The following is a 17511-nucleotide window of genomic DNA, read 5'->3' as shown; positions in this document are numbered from 1 at the left end:
ACTTTAGCATCGAGGAAGCGCTACCATTGCCAAAAAAGATGCGAAGAGCACTAGCAGCAGTCTTGGCAGGTCCCGACGACCACGAAGTGCAAGAAAGTAACGACGAAGGCTCGAAGCTTCAGCCACATGAATGTGCCACATGTTGTGCCACCCATGACGTAATTAACTTCACTGACGAAGACCTACTGTTGGGATCAAAGCCTCACAACCGTCCTCTCTTCGTCTCCGGGTACATAAAGGAATACAAAGTCAACCGCATGCTTGTGGATGGTGGGTCAGCCATAAACATCATGCCAAAATCAACAATGACCATAATCGGCATCAAGGTGAATGAACTATCCCTGAGCCGTCTGCTGATCCAGGGTTTTAACCAAGGAGGACAAAGGGCGATAGGTATGATCCGAGTAGAGATGACCATGGGAGAGCTCAAATCAAGCACGATATTCCACGTGATTGATGCAAGAACTTCCTATAGCTTGCTCTTAGGAAGACCTTGGATCCACGCAAATGGGGTAGTGCCGTCCACCCTTCACCAATGCCTAAAATTTTACCGAGAAGGAGTGAAGGTGATCCAAGGTGATACCAAGCCATTCACCGAAGCCGAATCACACTTTGCAGATGCCAAGTTCTACATGGATGAAGAGACGGTACCCGAAGCCCTTCCGGAAGAGATCAAATCCACGGGCAGAGCAGCACCTAAAAAGCAGGAGTGGCAAGCCATGCCTAAAAAACAAAAAGAGCAGGCCGGGCCATCTTCAAGCAAAGATGATGACGAGTTTGCTAAACCTGCAACAACCAAAGGGAGTAGGATGCCGTCAGAAGGACCGAACGCACCCATATTCCGGTATATCCCGATGTCAAGAAGAAAGAATGGTCAATCTCCATTCGAAACTAGAAAAGCCGACACACAGTGGCACACGGATAACGTGAAGTTGCTCAAGACGAATGCAGTTTTGCCTCTGACACAGCTAGGGGGTGCTAAGGCCGCAAGACTACCACAAGGCTTCATAAAAGCTCTACCAAAGAAGGTGGAATCAAGCTTTCTTCCAACCAAGAGGACCGAGGAAGGTTTTGACCCTAACGCCTACAAACTCATGTCAAAAGCCGGGTACGACTTCGCTTCTTCTGCGGTGGCTGGAAAGAAGGTTTCAAACACTGTCAATGACGAAGAACGTAACCTCACCAAAACTCAAAAGAAGTTGAAGGAGCATGGTTACGGAGTTGACAACAACAAAGCCGGACTTGGTTTCACACCAAATGCACCTGTGATGATTTCAAGCCAAGCGAAAAACACTAGCACTCAATATGTCAGCATGAGCATTGAACAAGACCAAGAAGAGCCTAAACCCTCCCCTCGGACGTCGGTCTTCGATAGGATGAGCCAGTCAAGCTCCAGAACTTCAGTGCTTAATCGCATTGGTGGTCAAGACCGAACCTCTGTCTTCAAGAGGCTTAACGCGCCGACATCCCAAAGCTCTGTTTTTGAAAGGTTGTTAAAGCCTAAGAAACAAAGCAACACAGTTATCTCTCCTCTGCGACGATCAGCTTCAGAAAGGTTTGAAGATAATGGGAAGCCTTTTGGAAAAAGGAAGACAACACTAAAGGAAGAAAAGCTTAATGGGTTAGGAGAAAAGGACGACGTTCGAAGCTTGATTCCTTCAAGGATGAAGCGCCAAGCAATCCTAGAGGTTGACACAAAAGGACCACTAAAGGTAAGGAGGCGCATCATCGTCCACACTGGCAAATCTTCATGCCAACAAACCCAAGAGAACGGCACTGAAGATGAAATCCCTAAGAAAGATGTCACTTCTGGCTCTTTCGACTCAAAGTCTTCACCTCAACCGCTGGGGGCATGTTCCAAAACCATGTCAGTCAAGTCAAGTGAAGATGAAGGATGGATTCAGGTCACTCCGAAGAAGCTGCACGAGAAACATATGTCTTGTCCACAAGTTCACCAATCGGAAAGGGGGCAAAGCAGCTACCGTCAACCTTCAAAGCTACATGAAAATGTTGAGGATGATGAAATTACAACACAAAGATCGTTCATGCGGGATCTTTTCTTCCTCGAAGATGTCTTCAATTTCTCGATCAAGGCTCCTTGTTATGAAGATTGTGAGGAATGCATTTCGAAGATCGCTTCGAAGAAATTGGACAAGCAGCAACCATCTTGTCCACAAGTTTATCAGTCGAAAAGGGGGCAAAACAGCTCCTGTCAACCTCCAGAACAATGTGAAAGTATTGGAGATAATGAAATTTCGACACAAAGATCGTCCATCCCCATCACAATGTGCGACCTCTTCCCAGAAGACTTCTTCAATTACCCGGTCAAGGCTCCTTCCTATGAAGATTGCGAGGAACGCCTCTCCCAGAACACCAGACAATCCTTATGCCGACAAGCCCGAGAAGACAGCACCGAAGAGGAGATCCAAGATGTTTTCCACGTCACGGTTCAAGAAGGTAAAGAAGACGAAATCCCCGAGGAAGATGTCACTGCTGCACCACCACAGCTCGAAGATGGGGGACAAGCCACAATTGATGATCTCAAGGAACTCAACTTAGGTACAAGCAAGGAACCAAAGCCTATCTTCGTAAGTGCATTATTAAGTACAGACGAGATAGAGGAGTATTATCAGCTGTTGTTAGAGTACAAAGACGTCTTTGCCTGGACCTACAAAGAAATGCCCGGCCTGGACCCTATCATCGCTGTTCATCATCTTGCGGTCAGGCCTGGAACACGGCCGATAAAGCAAACTCAAAGACGCTATCGATCTGAGCTTATCCCACAAATCGAGGTCGAGATCGACAAGCTAATCGAAGCAGGCTTTATTCGAGAAGTGCAATACCCCAAGTGGATCTCCAACATCGTCATTGTCCTTAAAAAATCAGGACAAATACGTGTTTGCGTAGACTTCCGGGACCTCAACGATGCTTGCCCAAAGGATGACTTCCCCTTGCCAATCATTGAAATCATGGTGGATGCAACCACTGGCCATGAGGCATTATCATTCATGGATGGCTCTTCTGGATACAATCAAATTCGCATGGCCCTCGAAGACGAGGAACTAACAGCCTTTCGTACTCCAAAAGGTATCTACTGCTACAAGGTAATGCCCTTTGGTCTAAAGAACGCTGGAGCTACGTATCAACGCGCAATGCAGAAAATCTTCAATGACATGCTACACAAAAACGTAGAATGTTACGTAGATGATGTGGTGGTTAAGACGAAGAAAAGATCAGAACACTTGAAGGATCTGCGAATAGTGTTCGAAAGGCTGCGAAAATACAACCTCAAGATGAACCCGTTAAAGTGTGCGTTTGGCGTCACCTCTGGAAAATTCCTCGGCTTCATCGTCAAGCACCGTGGTATTGAAGTAGACCAATCAAAGATCAAGGCTATTCAAAGCATGCCCGAGCCAAGAAACCTGCACGAGCTGAAAAGTCTACAAGGACGGCTAGCCTTCATCAGACGCTTCATCTCCAACCTCGCAGGGCGTTGTCAACCGTTTAGTCGCCTTATGAAGAAAGATGTTCCATTCGTGTGGGACAAAGCATGCCATAATGCTTTTGAAAGCATAAAGAAATATTTGTCAAGTCCACCTGTCCTGGGGGCACCTGTGCCCGGGAAACCACTCATATTGTATATTGCTGCTCAGGAAAGTTCAATCGGAGCACTCTTGGCGCAAGAGAATGAATCCCAAAGAGAAGGAGCACTTTACTACCTCAGTCGAACTCTCACCGGCGCTGAGTTGAACTATTCCCCAATAGAAAAGATGTGCCTCGCTTTGGTGTTTGCCATTCAGAAACTCAGACATTACATGCATGCTTACACCATCCACTTGGTTGCTAAAGCCGACCCTGTCAAATACGTTATGACTAAGCCAGTCTTGACAGGGCGACTCGCTAAATGGGCTTTGCTTCTTAATCAATATGAGATCATCTACGTCCCAGCTAAAGCCGTCAAGGGACAAGCGCTAGCAGACTTCCTTGCCGATCATCCAATCCCGGCTGATTGGAAAATCTCAGACGACTTGCCTGACGAGGAGGTGTTCTACATCGACATCTTCCCGACATGGACGATGTTCTTCGACGGATCCGCACGAGCAGACGGAGCGGGGGCAGGAGTAGTATTTATGTCACCACAAAGGCACATACTACCTTACTCCTTCCAACTGAATGAGCTATGCTCCAACAATGTTGCTGAGTACCAAGCATTGATCATCGGGCTCCAAATGGCGATCAACATGGAAATCACAGCTCTTGAGGTATATGGCGATTCCAAGCTCATAATCAATCAACTCTTAACTGAATATGAGGTGAGGAAAGATGATCTCGTCCCATACTTCCGGCTAGCGACCCAACTGCTACAAAGGTTCGAAGCTGTGACACTAGAACATGTGCCAAGAAAGGAAAATCAAATGGCAGACGCTCTCGCCAATCTAGCCTCAAGTATGACACTAGGAAAAGATGAAGTTGCAGACGTGCCAGTTTGCCAAAGATGGGTGATTCCGCTCGTTAATGAAATGTCACTAGATGATACAAATGTCATCTCAGTACTTCCAGTCGATACTGAAGAGTGGAGACAGCCGCTGATCGACTACTTAGAGCACGGAAAGCTTCCCGATGATCTTAGACACCGTTCCGAAATACGTCGACGAGCACCTCGCTTCCTTTACTATAAAGGAACACTCTACCGACGCTCTTTTGAAGGACTGCTCCTGAGATGCCTAGGTGAGGAAGAAGTTAATCAAGCCATGGAAGAAGCACATTCAGGTGTGTGTGGGGCACATCAATCTGGACCAAAGCTACATTTCCAGCTTAAAAGAATGGGTTACTACTGGCCGAGCATGGTGAAGGACTGCCTGGAACACGCCAAAAGGTGCCAAGCCTGCCAATTCCACGCCAACTTCATACATCAACCGCCTGAACCATTACACCCTACAGTTGCTTCATGGCCGTTCGACGCATGGGGATTGGACGTTGTAGGACCAATTACGCCAAAGTCATCTGCAGGGGAAGCTTACATCCTAGCTGCAACAGATTACTTCTCCAAGTGGGCTGAAGCCATACCTTTAAGGGAAGTAAAAAAGGAAACTGTTGTTCGTTTCATCAAGGAGCATATCATCCACCGATATGGGGTGCCTCGCTACATTATCACGGACAATGGAAAGCAGTTTTCCAACCGACTCGTGGATGAGCTTTGCGACAAATACAAGTTCAAGCAGCACAAGTCTTCCATGTATCATGCTCCGGCCAACGGCCTCGCAGAAGCATTCAACAAGACGCTGTGCAACCTCCTGAAAAAGGTAATCGGCCGAACAAAGAGAGACTGGCATGAAAGAATAAGTGAAGCACTTTGGGCATATAGGACTACACATAGGACTCCTACCCAAGCTACACCTTATTCTCTCGTATATGGCGTAGAAGCTGTTCTACCGCTTGAAAGTCAAATCCCCTCACTAAGGATGGCTATACAAGAAGGCTTGACTGATGAAGAAAATGCAAAGTTGCGCCTTCAGGAGTTGGAAGCGCTGGATGAGAGAAGGCTCGAAGCTCAACAACACTTGGAATGCTACCAAGCACGGTTAGCCAAGGCATTCAACAAGAAAGTCCGCCCAAGGTCTTTCCAAGCCGGAGATCTCGTGCTGGCATTGCGTAGGCCTATCATTACAACCCATAAGACAAAAAGCAAGTTCACATCAAAATGGGATGGACCCTACGTAATACAAGAGATTTACACCAATGGCGCCTACTTAATCACGGCAGAAGACGGGTTGAAGATCGGCCCCATCAACGGCAGATTTTTGAAGCGCTACTACCCCTAAAGCAAACGCGCCACGCTCCTGGCCCGCAAGAGCATAAACTGTGTACGGCAAAATCATCATAAAAAACCATCACTCATTTGAACTACGTCATGACTTGATCCCTCCTCAACCAAGGGTACGTAGGCAACTTGAAACTTCAAAACTTCAAGTACAGTCACATCTCAAAAAAAAAAAAAAAAAAAAAAAAAAAAAAAAAAAAAAAAAAACGCTTTGAAGAATAAAGAGCAAATTCAAGAATGCAAACATTTTATTTCTTTGAAGGAAAAAGTCTGATTACAAAAGAAAAAGGGCGGAAGACACTACTTGAAAACTATGTCCCTAAAACTAAGGAGGCGGTCTTCAAGCAAGCCTTCCAAAGCCTTCAAAGTCTCTACCTCAGTGAGAGACAGGATGGGCAACTCCATAGCCATGTCTTTCTCTTGTTCTAGGCGTGAAATCTCCTCTTGGCATTGAGAAAGTGTAGCTCCCTGCTCCCCGAGAACACTTTCAAGTTTTGATGCCTCGATGCCAAGCTGTTCTTGTTCTCGCATCAACGTATCTAGATGTACCCGGACAGAAGCTAAAGAAGTCTCTGTAGATTGATAATCTCCCGAAGCAGCTTGCTGAGAAGACCGGGCTTGGGTTAGTGACAAGTCTATTGCAGCAAGTTGGTGAGCTCTAACATCTGGACTCAACTTCTTCGAGGAAATAACACGCAAGGAAGAATACTCAGTTGAGGCGGCCATAATTTCGGCGATCTTGATCTTCAAGGATGAAGAATCAATGTTAAGATTGTCAATTGCAGAAATAAGTTTCGACAAGTCCTCTTTAAGCAACGCAAGGTCCTCCGACGGGCATTTCAAAATCCTCCCCTCAATATGGCTCTTGATATCCATTGCCGCACGAAGATTGATGCGATGAATAAGCTGCTCAGTACCACTAAGGTTTGGCCCTCTCAGAGAGATCTCAGAGCTAGCTGGCAAAGGTGTAGAATGCATGACGGGATCTTGCATGCCTCCACCTACACACGGCAAACTTGGGAAACTTGACGAACTTGGGATAAGCTCTGTACCAGGTGGATCCCCAATCTCCTCGCCTGTGGGTAGGTCGCCTCCAAATAGCATCTCCGTATAAGAATAAATACCTGTGGTCGCCAAGTCAAAAGAACAAGAAGGCCCAACCTAAAGAAAACAAAGAAAGCTGTTAGAAACAAAAGCTAGAACAATGAAAGCAGAAGAAGTCATAAGAGAGAAGAAGATGCATACGTCTTTCTCAAACGACACACTACCATCGAGTTGAGGGAGCCTAAACACTTCTTTCTTCTTATGACGAAAATTGACATCGCTATCAGCCTGAGCGCCTTCAAGACGTCGCTTGTTTAAAACTTGTTGACCCTGCCGCAAAACAAGTCCATCTTCGTGCGAATCAACTTCATCACCGGCCTCTTCAGATACATCCAAATGTTGAGAAGACAAGCGTGGGCATTGAGGGACTAAAACCACTGGTCTATCTTGCAAAGTAGCAGCACTCGCGCAATCAAAAGATATCAGTTGTGTAGGAACCACAGAACACCCATCCTTCAATACATTGAGGTGTGAATGAGAAGAATTGGTACCACTTGCCATCCCCGAATTCTCATAATATACCTTTGACCACCAACTTATGTAAGCACGGGTTACTGGACTACTCTTGAACTCGTCTTTTGCCGGCAGGGTGATAGAAGCATTTGTACATGCACGGGTACAAGACTCCCAATGCATATACACGGCTTGCAAGGAGTCTAATTGGTTTTTTTCCTTCAGCTTGCCTGGCACATGTTGGACAAAACCAAATTGCCTGCTGAAACGGTGGGGACTATACGGCTGAACAATGCATCGATCTTCTTGCCGCAAAGAAACATACCCTGAGCGAAGACTTACAAGGTAAGATAAGTCTGAGAAGCGAAGATGCGAATCGTCCATGATGCATCGCCGCACCGAGCCAACTCTCGCCAGATAGTCCATCTTCAAGCCTTCGCAGCTTCTAAACAGTGCTTGCGCCTGGGAATCATCGAGGCTCTTCGAAGAAAGCACGCCAGAATGCTTCGTCATCAAAGGCCCTGACTTGTTTAGAGTTGAAGAAAAAAAATGAGTACCGAAGTACTCACCCAACCAACCATACACATAATGGTAGGGAAGAACCGCGGCACGATCTTCAGTGTTTGCTGAGTTCGAAACAACACTCAAGCCATTATAAATATTGGCCAAAACCGGGATAGCAAGACTGAAAGATTCACCTGCAGCCATCTTGCTAGCAACTTTGAAAACCCCAGGACGAACAAAGTTGACGTCGCCGATTGGAAAAACAAACTTACAAAGCCAACAAGCTAAGAAAGCAGCTAGGTAAGATTCTTCCACATGCTCTGATGCTATGCCAAGGTCCTCAAACGCTCTCAACTCGGCAGGGGAACGGCGCCTAGCTGAACCAATGGCACCAGATGGATATGAGTCTCCCTTTGGCTTAGTGGTTTTGTTGCAACTTCTTCTCTTCGAGGACTTCTTGTACCTTGTGTCCTCCCAATACCAGAAGCGGATCCATGAAGAAATCTTCACGCCTGATTTACTTCGAGCATCTTGGAAAAGCTTGTGATATGCCCAAAATAAACAGCGACAACTCGCAGGCAATCCTCGGGTATTGCAGAGAGAAAGTTCCTCCGCACTAGGAACGACCTCGTCATAAAACTTACCTTGGATTGGCAATCCCCCTATCTTGTGGAGATCCCAAAGTGAAATTGACATCTCTCCTTGAGCTGTATGAAGCGTGTTAGTCGCTGAACACCAATGCTCGAAGAACGCATGAAGGACAGAATGATGGAGATCATAACTAAACAAAGATGCGTACACGGCATGGTAAAGGCCCATGCTAGTAAGCACATGTTTAGATCGGCCCAAGACATCTTCAAGCCACTCCCAATAAGACTCATCAAAAACAGCTTCTCCGGTAGTCGACAAGGCATCATTCCAAGCCATAGCTCCGCTGCGGATGTGATCTCCGAGAAGCTTAAACGAAGCCGGATGACTGTCATGAGCATGGTGTGAAGGGTTCAAGATAAGAATCCCCGGTGTGCACGCCTCCCTCTTCGTATTTGATCGAACAAAGTTTGCCACCTTCCAAGATACTTCAGAAGACCACGACTTAATATGCATGGAGTTGTCTTTTGTAGGAAGAGCAAGCGCCTTAAGGCCAGTGAGTGGGGCGTAAATCTTCAGAGTTGTTCCCCTATCTTGCGAATCATTTTCCTTCGCAAGAATGGTAATGGTGTTGCTCTTAAAACATTTGAAAAATACCATGACCGCAAAAAAAAAAAAAAAAAAAAAAAAAAAAAAAAAAAAAAAACGGCCACAAAACTTGAACAGCAGGACAACAGACAGTGCAATGGTGTGCAGCGATGACGGTGCAGCAAGCAGCAACAAGAGGCACAACAACGTCACCACCGAGGAAAATTATGATCAAAAGGCACTACACAGCATAAACTCGCTGCAGTCTTTTGCATAACCCCACACGGTAAAAGTGACACACTGCAACAAGCTCCAAGCAGCGGCAAGAGGCACGGCAACGTCACTACCAAGGGAAGACTGTGACCAAAAGGCATTACACAGCAAAAATCCCTTTGCAATCTTTGCACAACACCACTCTTTCTACACCACCAATTTACGCGTTCCTGGGTTCTTCGTCGATTTGGCAGCCTCAGCCTTGCAGATCACCATATAAAAAAAAATTAATAAAATATATATATATATATATATATATATAATAAAAAAAACAAAAAAAAAAAACACAAAAAAAAAAAAAAAAAAAAAAAAAAAAAAAAAAATATGCAAGAACAAAATATAAAAGACACAAAAATTTTAACGAGGTTCCTCCACAGTCAGTGTAACTGGAGTACGTCCTTGGAGCAGTAGGAGTTCACCCAATAATCCACTATCAACCAAATGGGAGTTTACAAAGTGTTGGTAATCTCACAGCCCAAATAACCCAATACACCCAAAAGCTCTCACACACCAAAGAAACAAATAGAGGAAGAAATATAATGAATAATTTCTTCTCTATACATATAGCTCAAAGCTATTACAAAAAACAACTACTTTGGTAGATGATTACTAACCAAATGAAGCAGCAGCTTCTCTTCTCTATTTGCAGTTTTTTTTTTTTTTTTTTTTTCTTTTTCTCAGCAGAGTATTGAGCTCTCTCTTCTTCTCTATTTTCTCCAAAACCGAAATGAGCTATCTTCACTTTTTTTTTCCTTTGCTTCAAAGGCTATTTAAACCAACGGATGTGGAAGAAAAAAACAAAAACACTTTCCTGTTTTTCCTCCCTAAAACAAGGAAAATGTTTCTCCTTTTCTTCCTTTATAATTTTTTATAGCCAAAAGCATTTGCAATTGTTGTCTAGCTGAAAGCATAGCCAAGTTGGCCACTTTCCAACATAAAAAATAAAAAAAAAAAAAAAAAAAAAAAAAAAAAAAAAAAAAAAAAAAAAAAAAAAAAAAAAAATATGCAAGAACAAAATATAAAAGACACAAAAATTTTAACGAGGTTCCTCCACAGTCAGTGTAACTGGAGTACGTCCTTGGAGCAGTAGGAGTTCACCCAATAATCCACTATCAACCAAATGGGAGTTTACAAAGTGTTGGTAATCTCACAGCCCAAATAACCCAATACACCCAAAAGCTCTCACACACCAAAGAAACAAATAGAGGAAGAAATATAATGAATAATTTCTTCTCTATACATATAGCTCAAAGCTATTACAAAAAACAACTACTTTGGTAGATGATTACTAACCAAATGAAGCAGCAGCTTCTCTTCTCTATTTGCAGTTTTTTTTTTTTTTTTTTTCTTTTTCTCAGCAGAGTATTGAGCTCTCTCTTCTTCTCTATTTTCTCCAAAACCGAAATGAGCTATCTTCACTTTTTTTTTCCTTTGCTTCAAAGGCTATTTAAACCAACGGATGTGGAAGAAAAAAACAAAAACACTTTCCTGTTTTTCCTCCCTAAAACAAGGAAAATGTTTCTCCTTTTCTTCCTTTATAATTTTTTATAGCCAAAAGCATTTGCAATTGTTGTCTAGCTGAAAGCATAGCCAAGTTGGCCACTTTCCAACATAAAAAATAAAAAAAAAAAAGAAAAAAAAAAAAAAAAAAAAACTTTGGTGGATCAACATCAGCACCACCGAAGGAAAAAAAAAAAAAAAAAGAGAAAAAAAAAAAAAAAAAAAAAAAAAAAAACTTTGGTGGATCAGCACCACCGAAGGAAGAAAAAAAAAAAAAAAAAAAAAAAAAAAAAAAAAAAAAAAAACTTTGGTGGATCAGCGCCACCGAAGGAGAAAAAAAAAAACTTAGTGATGTATATGTTTTATTTGTATTTAACACAATACACTGAATAAAATAAAGTATATCCATTAATCTCCAAGAAATTACAAGTGTTTACAAAAAAAAAAAAAAAAAAAAAAAAAAAAAAAAAAAGATGGAGCTTTCACAAAGGATGTTCACGTGAAGCCCCATTACTTGGCAAAACTCTAGAAGCGGAAGGCATCGGAGCGGGAGGCATTGAAGCTAGAGCATTCCAGGCCTCAATACTGGGTGGAACGCTAGATGACCCAGGAAAAAGGTGCCTCTGGAGGAAAGACGAAAACCTTTGACGGTCACTTTGAATCCGACCTTCAGATTCTTGCAGCTCATCAAGCTTCCTCTTCATGCCCGTCGAATAGTTGTTTGTAAGCACGTGCAAACTTCTATTCTCATACTTCAGCTGCTTGATCTCTTGCTTGAGACTTTCCACCTCTGCCATCAACGATTCAACCTGACGGGAGCGAGCAAGTAGGCGTTGGCCCATGTTGGACACAGAGCCTGCACACTGAACGCTGAGAGCGAGGGACTCTTGAACGGCCAACTCATCGGACCGTCCTGACAGCAGCCTACTATCTTTTGGAGTGAGGAGGTTCCTAGCTACTATTGTAGCTGTTGTGGCGTCCTGCATCACGGAGTCTTCACCTGTAAGAGGACCGTTAGAAGATAAAAAAGAAGGGCGCCATACATTACCTTGACCGGGTGCAACCGGATCGCTGCTGAGACTCAAATCTAAGCAAATGTTCGATGAGTTAGTCATTTTTTTCAAAGGTGTTCAGAGAGAATGGGTGGATGAAGATAATTCTCAAAAGGCCGGAGACGATTTTCAAGAATGGGCAATTTTCAGAGTGTGTATGTTGGAGTGATCGATACCTCTGTAAAAAGCCAAGCGACACGACCACCGATTCAAAAATCCGGATTTTCCTGCGTGAAGTTCGGCGACGCGTTCGTGGCTTTTCAGAAAATGCGTTCAACTTTGTCAAAAGATATCTGACAAAGTCGAGAACACGTGGAGGCCATCATCGCAACTACACGTCTTTAGCCGACAAGCGCAAAGTTCGGCGACGCTTTCTCTGCTTTTCAGAAAACGCGTGCAACTTTGTCAAAAGTGGCGCTCGTTCAGAAATCGAAGAGGCGTCGTTCAGAAATCGAAGAGGCGTCGTTCAGATATCGAAGAGACGTTTGTCGACAAGGGTAAAAGAACGGTACCACCACTTGCTATTAAGAAATCCCTATATGTGTCGACCTTCGTCTTTTATGGCAAGGCAGACCTGAAGAAAATGCCCAACTCTTCCTCACCTTTGAGGGCGCACTCCCAGCAAAGCCTCTCGAAATACACAATTCTTCTTCTTCCTTTGAGAAAACCTATTCAACCTTTGAAGATACCAGATGTCTGGAGTACAGATGACCCAGGAGGAAACGATAGATTGAATCATGTGCTGATTCATTCACCGCTTCTTCAAAAGCAAAGGTATCTCATATCATCAAGGGCGAAAGCAAAGGTATCTCATATCATGCTTTTTCCCTATCTTTTCCTTTGCCCTTGTTCTCACCTGCCAAGACAAGGACAGAGAAAGCAATATGTCGGAACCTCCACTCAAACCAGTTGCCACCAAGAAGTGAAGCACCATTTAAATGCAAAGGTTGCATTCAACTCCTGCATCGGAGGACAAATACTACAAGAGAAGATGCTAAACCTGCATAAGGAAATACCACTTCTGCAAAGGGGAGCAAGTAAGGCAAGTGAAAATGATACATCGAAGCATGTGGAGACAAGCACAACAAATATATGTGTTGATTCATTCGCTGCTTCTTCGAAAGTAAAGGTATCTCATATCATGCTTTTTCCCTGTCTTTTCCTTTGTCCTTGTTCTTACTCGCATGGCAAAGTGAAAGAAGCAATCAGCCGGCACTTGGAGTCAGTCTTCCGATCTGGAACCGACTACCTGGAACCTATTCCTGATTGCTTACCTAGTATTGCTCTCGAGTAGTCATCTTCAACGGTTGATACACTGCCAGAGAAGGGACAAGGAAACTTCAATCTTTCCGATTCGTATTCAATACGAATTGGAAAGATTGAACAAAGAAACAGGTCAGCACCTCCACTTCGTACTTGCCTGCCATATCCTGAAACCGCTCGTAGACCTTCGGGGGGAGACCAAAAGAATCCTGCTGCCCAGTTCAAGAGTAGCACAAAGGAAAATCAACGAGCGGAGGAGACCAGAAGAATCCTCCAGCCCAGTTCAAGATCAAGCCTCAATGGCCCTTGAAGAAATCACAAGTCCGATTCAAAATCAAGTGTTCACCACCCTTGAATCAAATTCAACTCCAGATAAAAGGAGTAAGTTCAGACCTTCGGAGGAGACCAAAAGAATCTTCCAGCCCAGTTCAAGATTAAGCTTGTGGAAAATCAACGATTGGAGGAAACCAGAAAATCTTCCAGTCGAACTCAAGATCAAGCCTCGATGGCCCTTGAAGAAATTTCCAGCTCAATTCAAGATCAAGCCTCGACGGCCCTTGGGTTGACATCTACATTAAGGGACTTCAAAACGCATCTTCTACACGTGACAAGCACATGTCTACGACGCGCCTTGAAGTGGGGGCATTTGTGGACATCGAAATTTCGGTGAAATGAATGTTGACCAATAATTAAAATTTCAACACTCACGTGTCACATAAATTTTACATGTAGCGTGTGACTCAATGAAAAATCGAAATAAATTGGAAAAGTCATCAAATAGGACACGTGTCATTACTTGGCAGAAATGATTTATTTCATCTGATTATTTAAATCCAAAAATCAAGTTTTGAAATTCTATAAATAGGAAGCCAAGGCATTCATTTAGAGGGAGAAAAGAAAGAAAGAAAGAAAGGAAGAAAGAAAGAAAGAAGGGAATTTACATCACACCAAAACCTTGAAGCCTTGAAACTCTAAAGCTCTCAAGCAAATCCCGAAGGATCAAGAAAACACTCTTCGTTCTTCGTCAAACCCTCCTTCAAGGTCAAGCCCCAACGGCCCTTGAAGAACTTCCGCCGACTCAAGATCAAGCCCCGACGGCCCCTTGAAGAAAGTGTTCATCATCCGTTCGTCCTAAGATCAAGCCCCAACGGCCCTTTGGATCAACAACCTCAACAAATCCACACATCCAATCAGTCTTCAAGATTAGGCCCAAAAGCCCTTGAAGATCCGCTCATCCATCAACCCTCAAGATCAAGCCCCGACGGCCTCTTGAAGAAATCCATACACTCAGTCTTCAAGATTAGGCCCAAAAGCCCTTGAAGATCCGCTCATCCATCAACCCTCAAGATCAAGCTCCGACGGCCCCCTTGAAGAAATCCATACACCCAGTATTCAAGATCAAGCTCAAAAGCCCTAGAAGATCCGTTCATCAACTGTTCATCCCTAGATCAAGCCCCGACGGCCCTTTGGATCAACAGCTCATCCACAAACCTACACCCTACGAAGATAGAATCAGAGGATCAAATTACAAAGAGATTGTAACCCCAAAATCATTAAACACAAAAAATATATTTTGTACACAGTATTCTTGTTTCTTGTTTCAGGAACTCTTCGTGTTTACAGTTTCTTTTTGGTTTCTTTCTCAAACTTTTTTTGGTTCAATTTGAGAGCTGGTATAAGTAAGAAGTGATTTCTCTTGCAACTAAGATATGGTTTCAGTTGTGTTGCCGTTCAATAGATATTTGTCACGTATTAACAAAATGCATCATTTGTTAGTGATAGTTCTCTTTCTTTCATTTATTTAACAAACAGTATTATCTACACTAAGGGGAGGGGGTGGGCTTATCCTCACGATGGGTTAGGGTGCAACTCGGGTGGGTTGGAAGGTCAATCCAATCCTAAACCAACTTTTACAATTCGGACTCGGGTTTGAGTTGGGTTTCATTCGAGTTCATTTGGGCTCGAGTTTAATTGGGTTCGGGTTTATTTGGGTTGGGTTCGGTTTGCCCAACTATCTCGAGTTTAATCCTACAACAACTTAGTTTCCAAAAATTCTTAAACAAATTAAGCCAAGTAGCATCAAAGCTAGTTAACTTTAATATCATAAATCAATCAAAGTTGCTGAGCAATTGCTTCGAGACACAAAGAATTTAGGTTTTGGAGACTAACAATCTACTATAAAGCTTTAGGATTTAGAGACTACGAATATGGACTGACTAATCAAAGTCTCTTATTCCCTAAAAGCTTAAGTAATTATAAAGGGTAATTTATTAAAAAAAAAATTATTAAAAAGGGCATTGGTTTTTGGACTTAGCCCACTTGGGTGTAGTATGAGAATTAATTGGTATGGGTTACAAATTTACAATCTAGTTAGATTGAGTTTAGTTAATCGGATTGGGTTGGGTTGGGGATAGACGGGCAAATGATTAACCCAACTCAACCCAATCAATGAACGGGTTGAAATTGAGTTGGGTTCCGACGGGTTATAACTAAAAAAAAATTACTTGTTTGTGTTTAAAATTGGGTTGGACATGGACGGGTTTGGATTGGGCCAACCCAGGCTGCACCCCTATGATGGGTTATCAAAGTGAGTTCTTTTTTCTAAAGATTTTTTTTTTTTGGGTAAGAAGATTAAAGAGATTCTCTCTTGTTCACTAGAGGTGTTAAACGGGCCAACCTGGCTCGGCCCAGCCCATTTTAATTCAGCCCACATAGACTTAGGTCGTGCTTGGGCTGACCCACTTAATAAAATAGTAAGCCTAGGCCAGGCCACGGCCCTAGCCCATTAAGACATGCCCGAGCTTGAGCTGAGTAATTAAACGGGTTGACTTCAGCAAAAAAAAAAAAAAAAAAATTAGTTACTTAAAAGTATTAAAAACTTATTTGAACATATTTTTAAGTCAAATATCCCTAATATTAACCTTACAGTGTATGTTTTTAATTGAAAAATAATGAATAAATGGGATAGTCATAAACAGTGTTTTAAAAGGCCCTGCAACTATAATCTATAGACGGTTTGCATTTTTTCTTTTCAAACAAATAACTTTTATTAATTAAAAAACTAATACAAAAAATAGAAAGCCCAAAGGCAATCCAAATACAAGCATAATTAAAAGTAAATACAACCGAAAAGCTCAAAAATAGCAAGCCCACAACAAAATTCCTAGATTTGGAAGGATGCAGACTCCACCACACATGTTGAGCCGCCGTTGCTAATCTGACACCATCACCAAGATGAAGAACCCACCAACCAAGAGGAAGAACCCACGAAAAAACTGAATGAATGGGAAAATGGGGGTGAGCGAGCCACCCACTGTCAAAGAGAGATACATGAGGGACTGAGGAGCAAAGGTCGGCGGTGGAAGATTGACGACAGGGAGAAACATTGGAGGTAAAAAGGGACATGAAAGCCCAAATATGAGACAAGCCCAGGGAGGTTGAGACAAAGCTCAAGCTCAAGGAAATTAGAAATTAAAGACCTAAAAAGGGGTTAAGCAGAAGGCAAAAAAACGTAGGGAAGCAGGACAGAATAGTCGGAGGGAAAAAAGGGGAAGCAAAGAAAATGAGCAAGGGACAAGGGGCAAGATGGTAGGAGAGGAAGAAGGGCTAGGATGCAGAAGTGGGAAGGGTCAAGAGGAAAAAAGGGGAAGGGGGAAGATGGTCAGAGAGCAATGATGCAAAAAGGGAGGAGAACTAGGAGACACGAAAGGGTGGAAGGCAGGCAAGCCGCCAACCCTAAGCCGAAACTAAGGGCTGATGGCTAGGAGGCTTGCAGCATTAGGGTTTGGGAGGGAAGAGATGGGCACGGGGCTCTAATGCCTAGACGTTTAAAAGAAACCAGAAAGGGTGCCTAGCCACCTAGGTGGACATAAGACGACTAAATGGGTTTAGGCAGGTTAGACGGTTTTTTGTGGGTTTTTATATATTTTATTTTAAAAAAAAATGGTTCAGGAGCCCGACTCTCTTTAAATATTAAATAAATAACTTTTAGTTTGCATTTTATTTTTCAATAAATTGTGAGCAACTTGTTTACTTGAATAAACTCTCATTTTATGAATTCCAATATTTTCAATATGTTATAGTACTTTATAATTGATATATAATTCTATTTTACAATTATATATTTCCTTTAAATGCAAGTGCACACTTATTTATATATTATATAAAAATTTAATTAAAACAAAGAAAACGTTGTTACTCAGTACTATGATCTGGTGATATTTCTCTTTATTTGAAAGTGAGAGGTCTTAGGTTCGAATCTCATGAATGACGAATTCGATACCAAATTAGGCTGCTCATTGTATGGCTTAGCCAAACTCCTATTCCCTTAATGTAAAAATATCGATGTACTAAAACATCGAAGGA

At 42.8% G+C, this 17511-nt stretch overlaps 1 protein-coding gene across 1 annotated transcript; it reads right to left on the bottom strand.

Annotated features, from left to right (window-relative positions):
* Positions 1–6121: 6121 nt before the first annotated feature.
* Positions 6122–9178, bottom strand: LOC148697837 (uncharacterized). Its single transcript, XM_088690830.1, has 2 exons — positions 7067–9178; positions 6122–6982 (listed from the first exon to the last, which is right to left on the bottom strand). The coding sequence occupies exons 1-2, from the start codon at positions 9128–9130 to the stop codon at positions 6122–6124; spliced, it is 2925 nt and encodes a 974-aa protein (XP_088546956.1). The 5' UTR covers positions 9131–9178.
* Positions 9179–17511: the final 8333 nt, after the last annotated feature.

Source organism: Pyrus communis, chromosome 3, assembly GCF_041283825.1.
Source record: "Pyrus communis isolate YQ-2024b chromosome 3, ASM4128382v1, whole genome shotgun sequence".
Lineage (NCBI taxonomy): Eukaryota > Viridiplantae > Streptophyta > Magnoliopsida > Rosales > Rosaceae > Pyrus > Pyrus communis.
The sequence above is the reverse complement of the archived record's forward strand: the minus strand, read 5'-3'. Positions and strand labels throughout refer to the sequence as shown.

Excerpts from the sequence above, each read along its gene's own strand:
- LOC148697837 (XM_088690830.1), bottom strand. The coding sequence starts at position 9,130 with ATGGTATTTTTCAAATGTTTTAAGAGCAACACCATTACCATTCTTGCG. Across the intron at positions 6,983-7,066 it reads GTGTGTCGTTTGAGAAAGAC|GTTGGGCCTTCTTGTTCTTT; the intron begins GTATGCATCTTC and ends TGTTTTCTTTAG.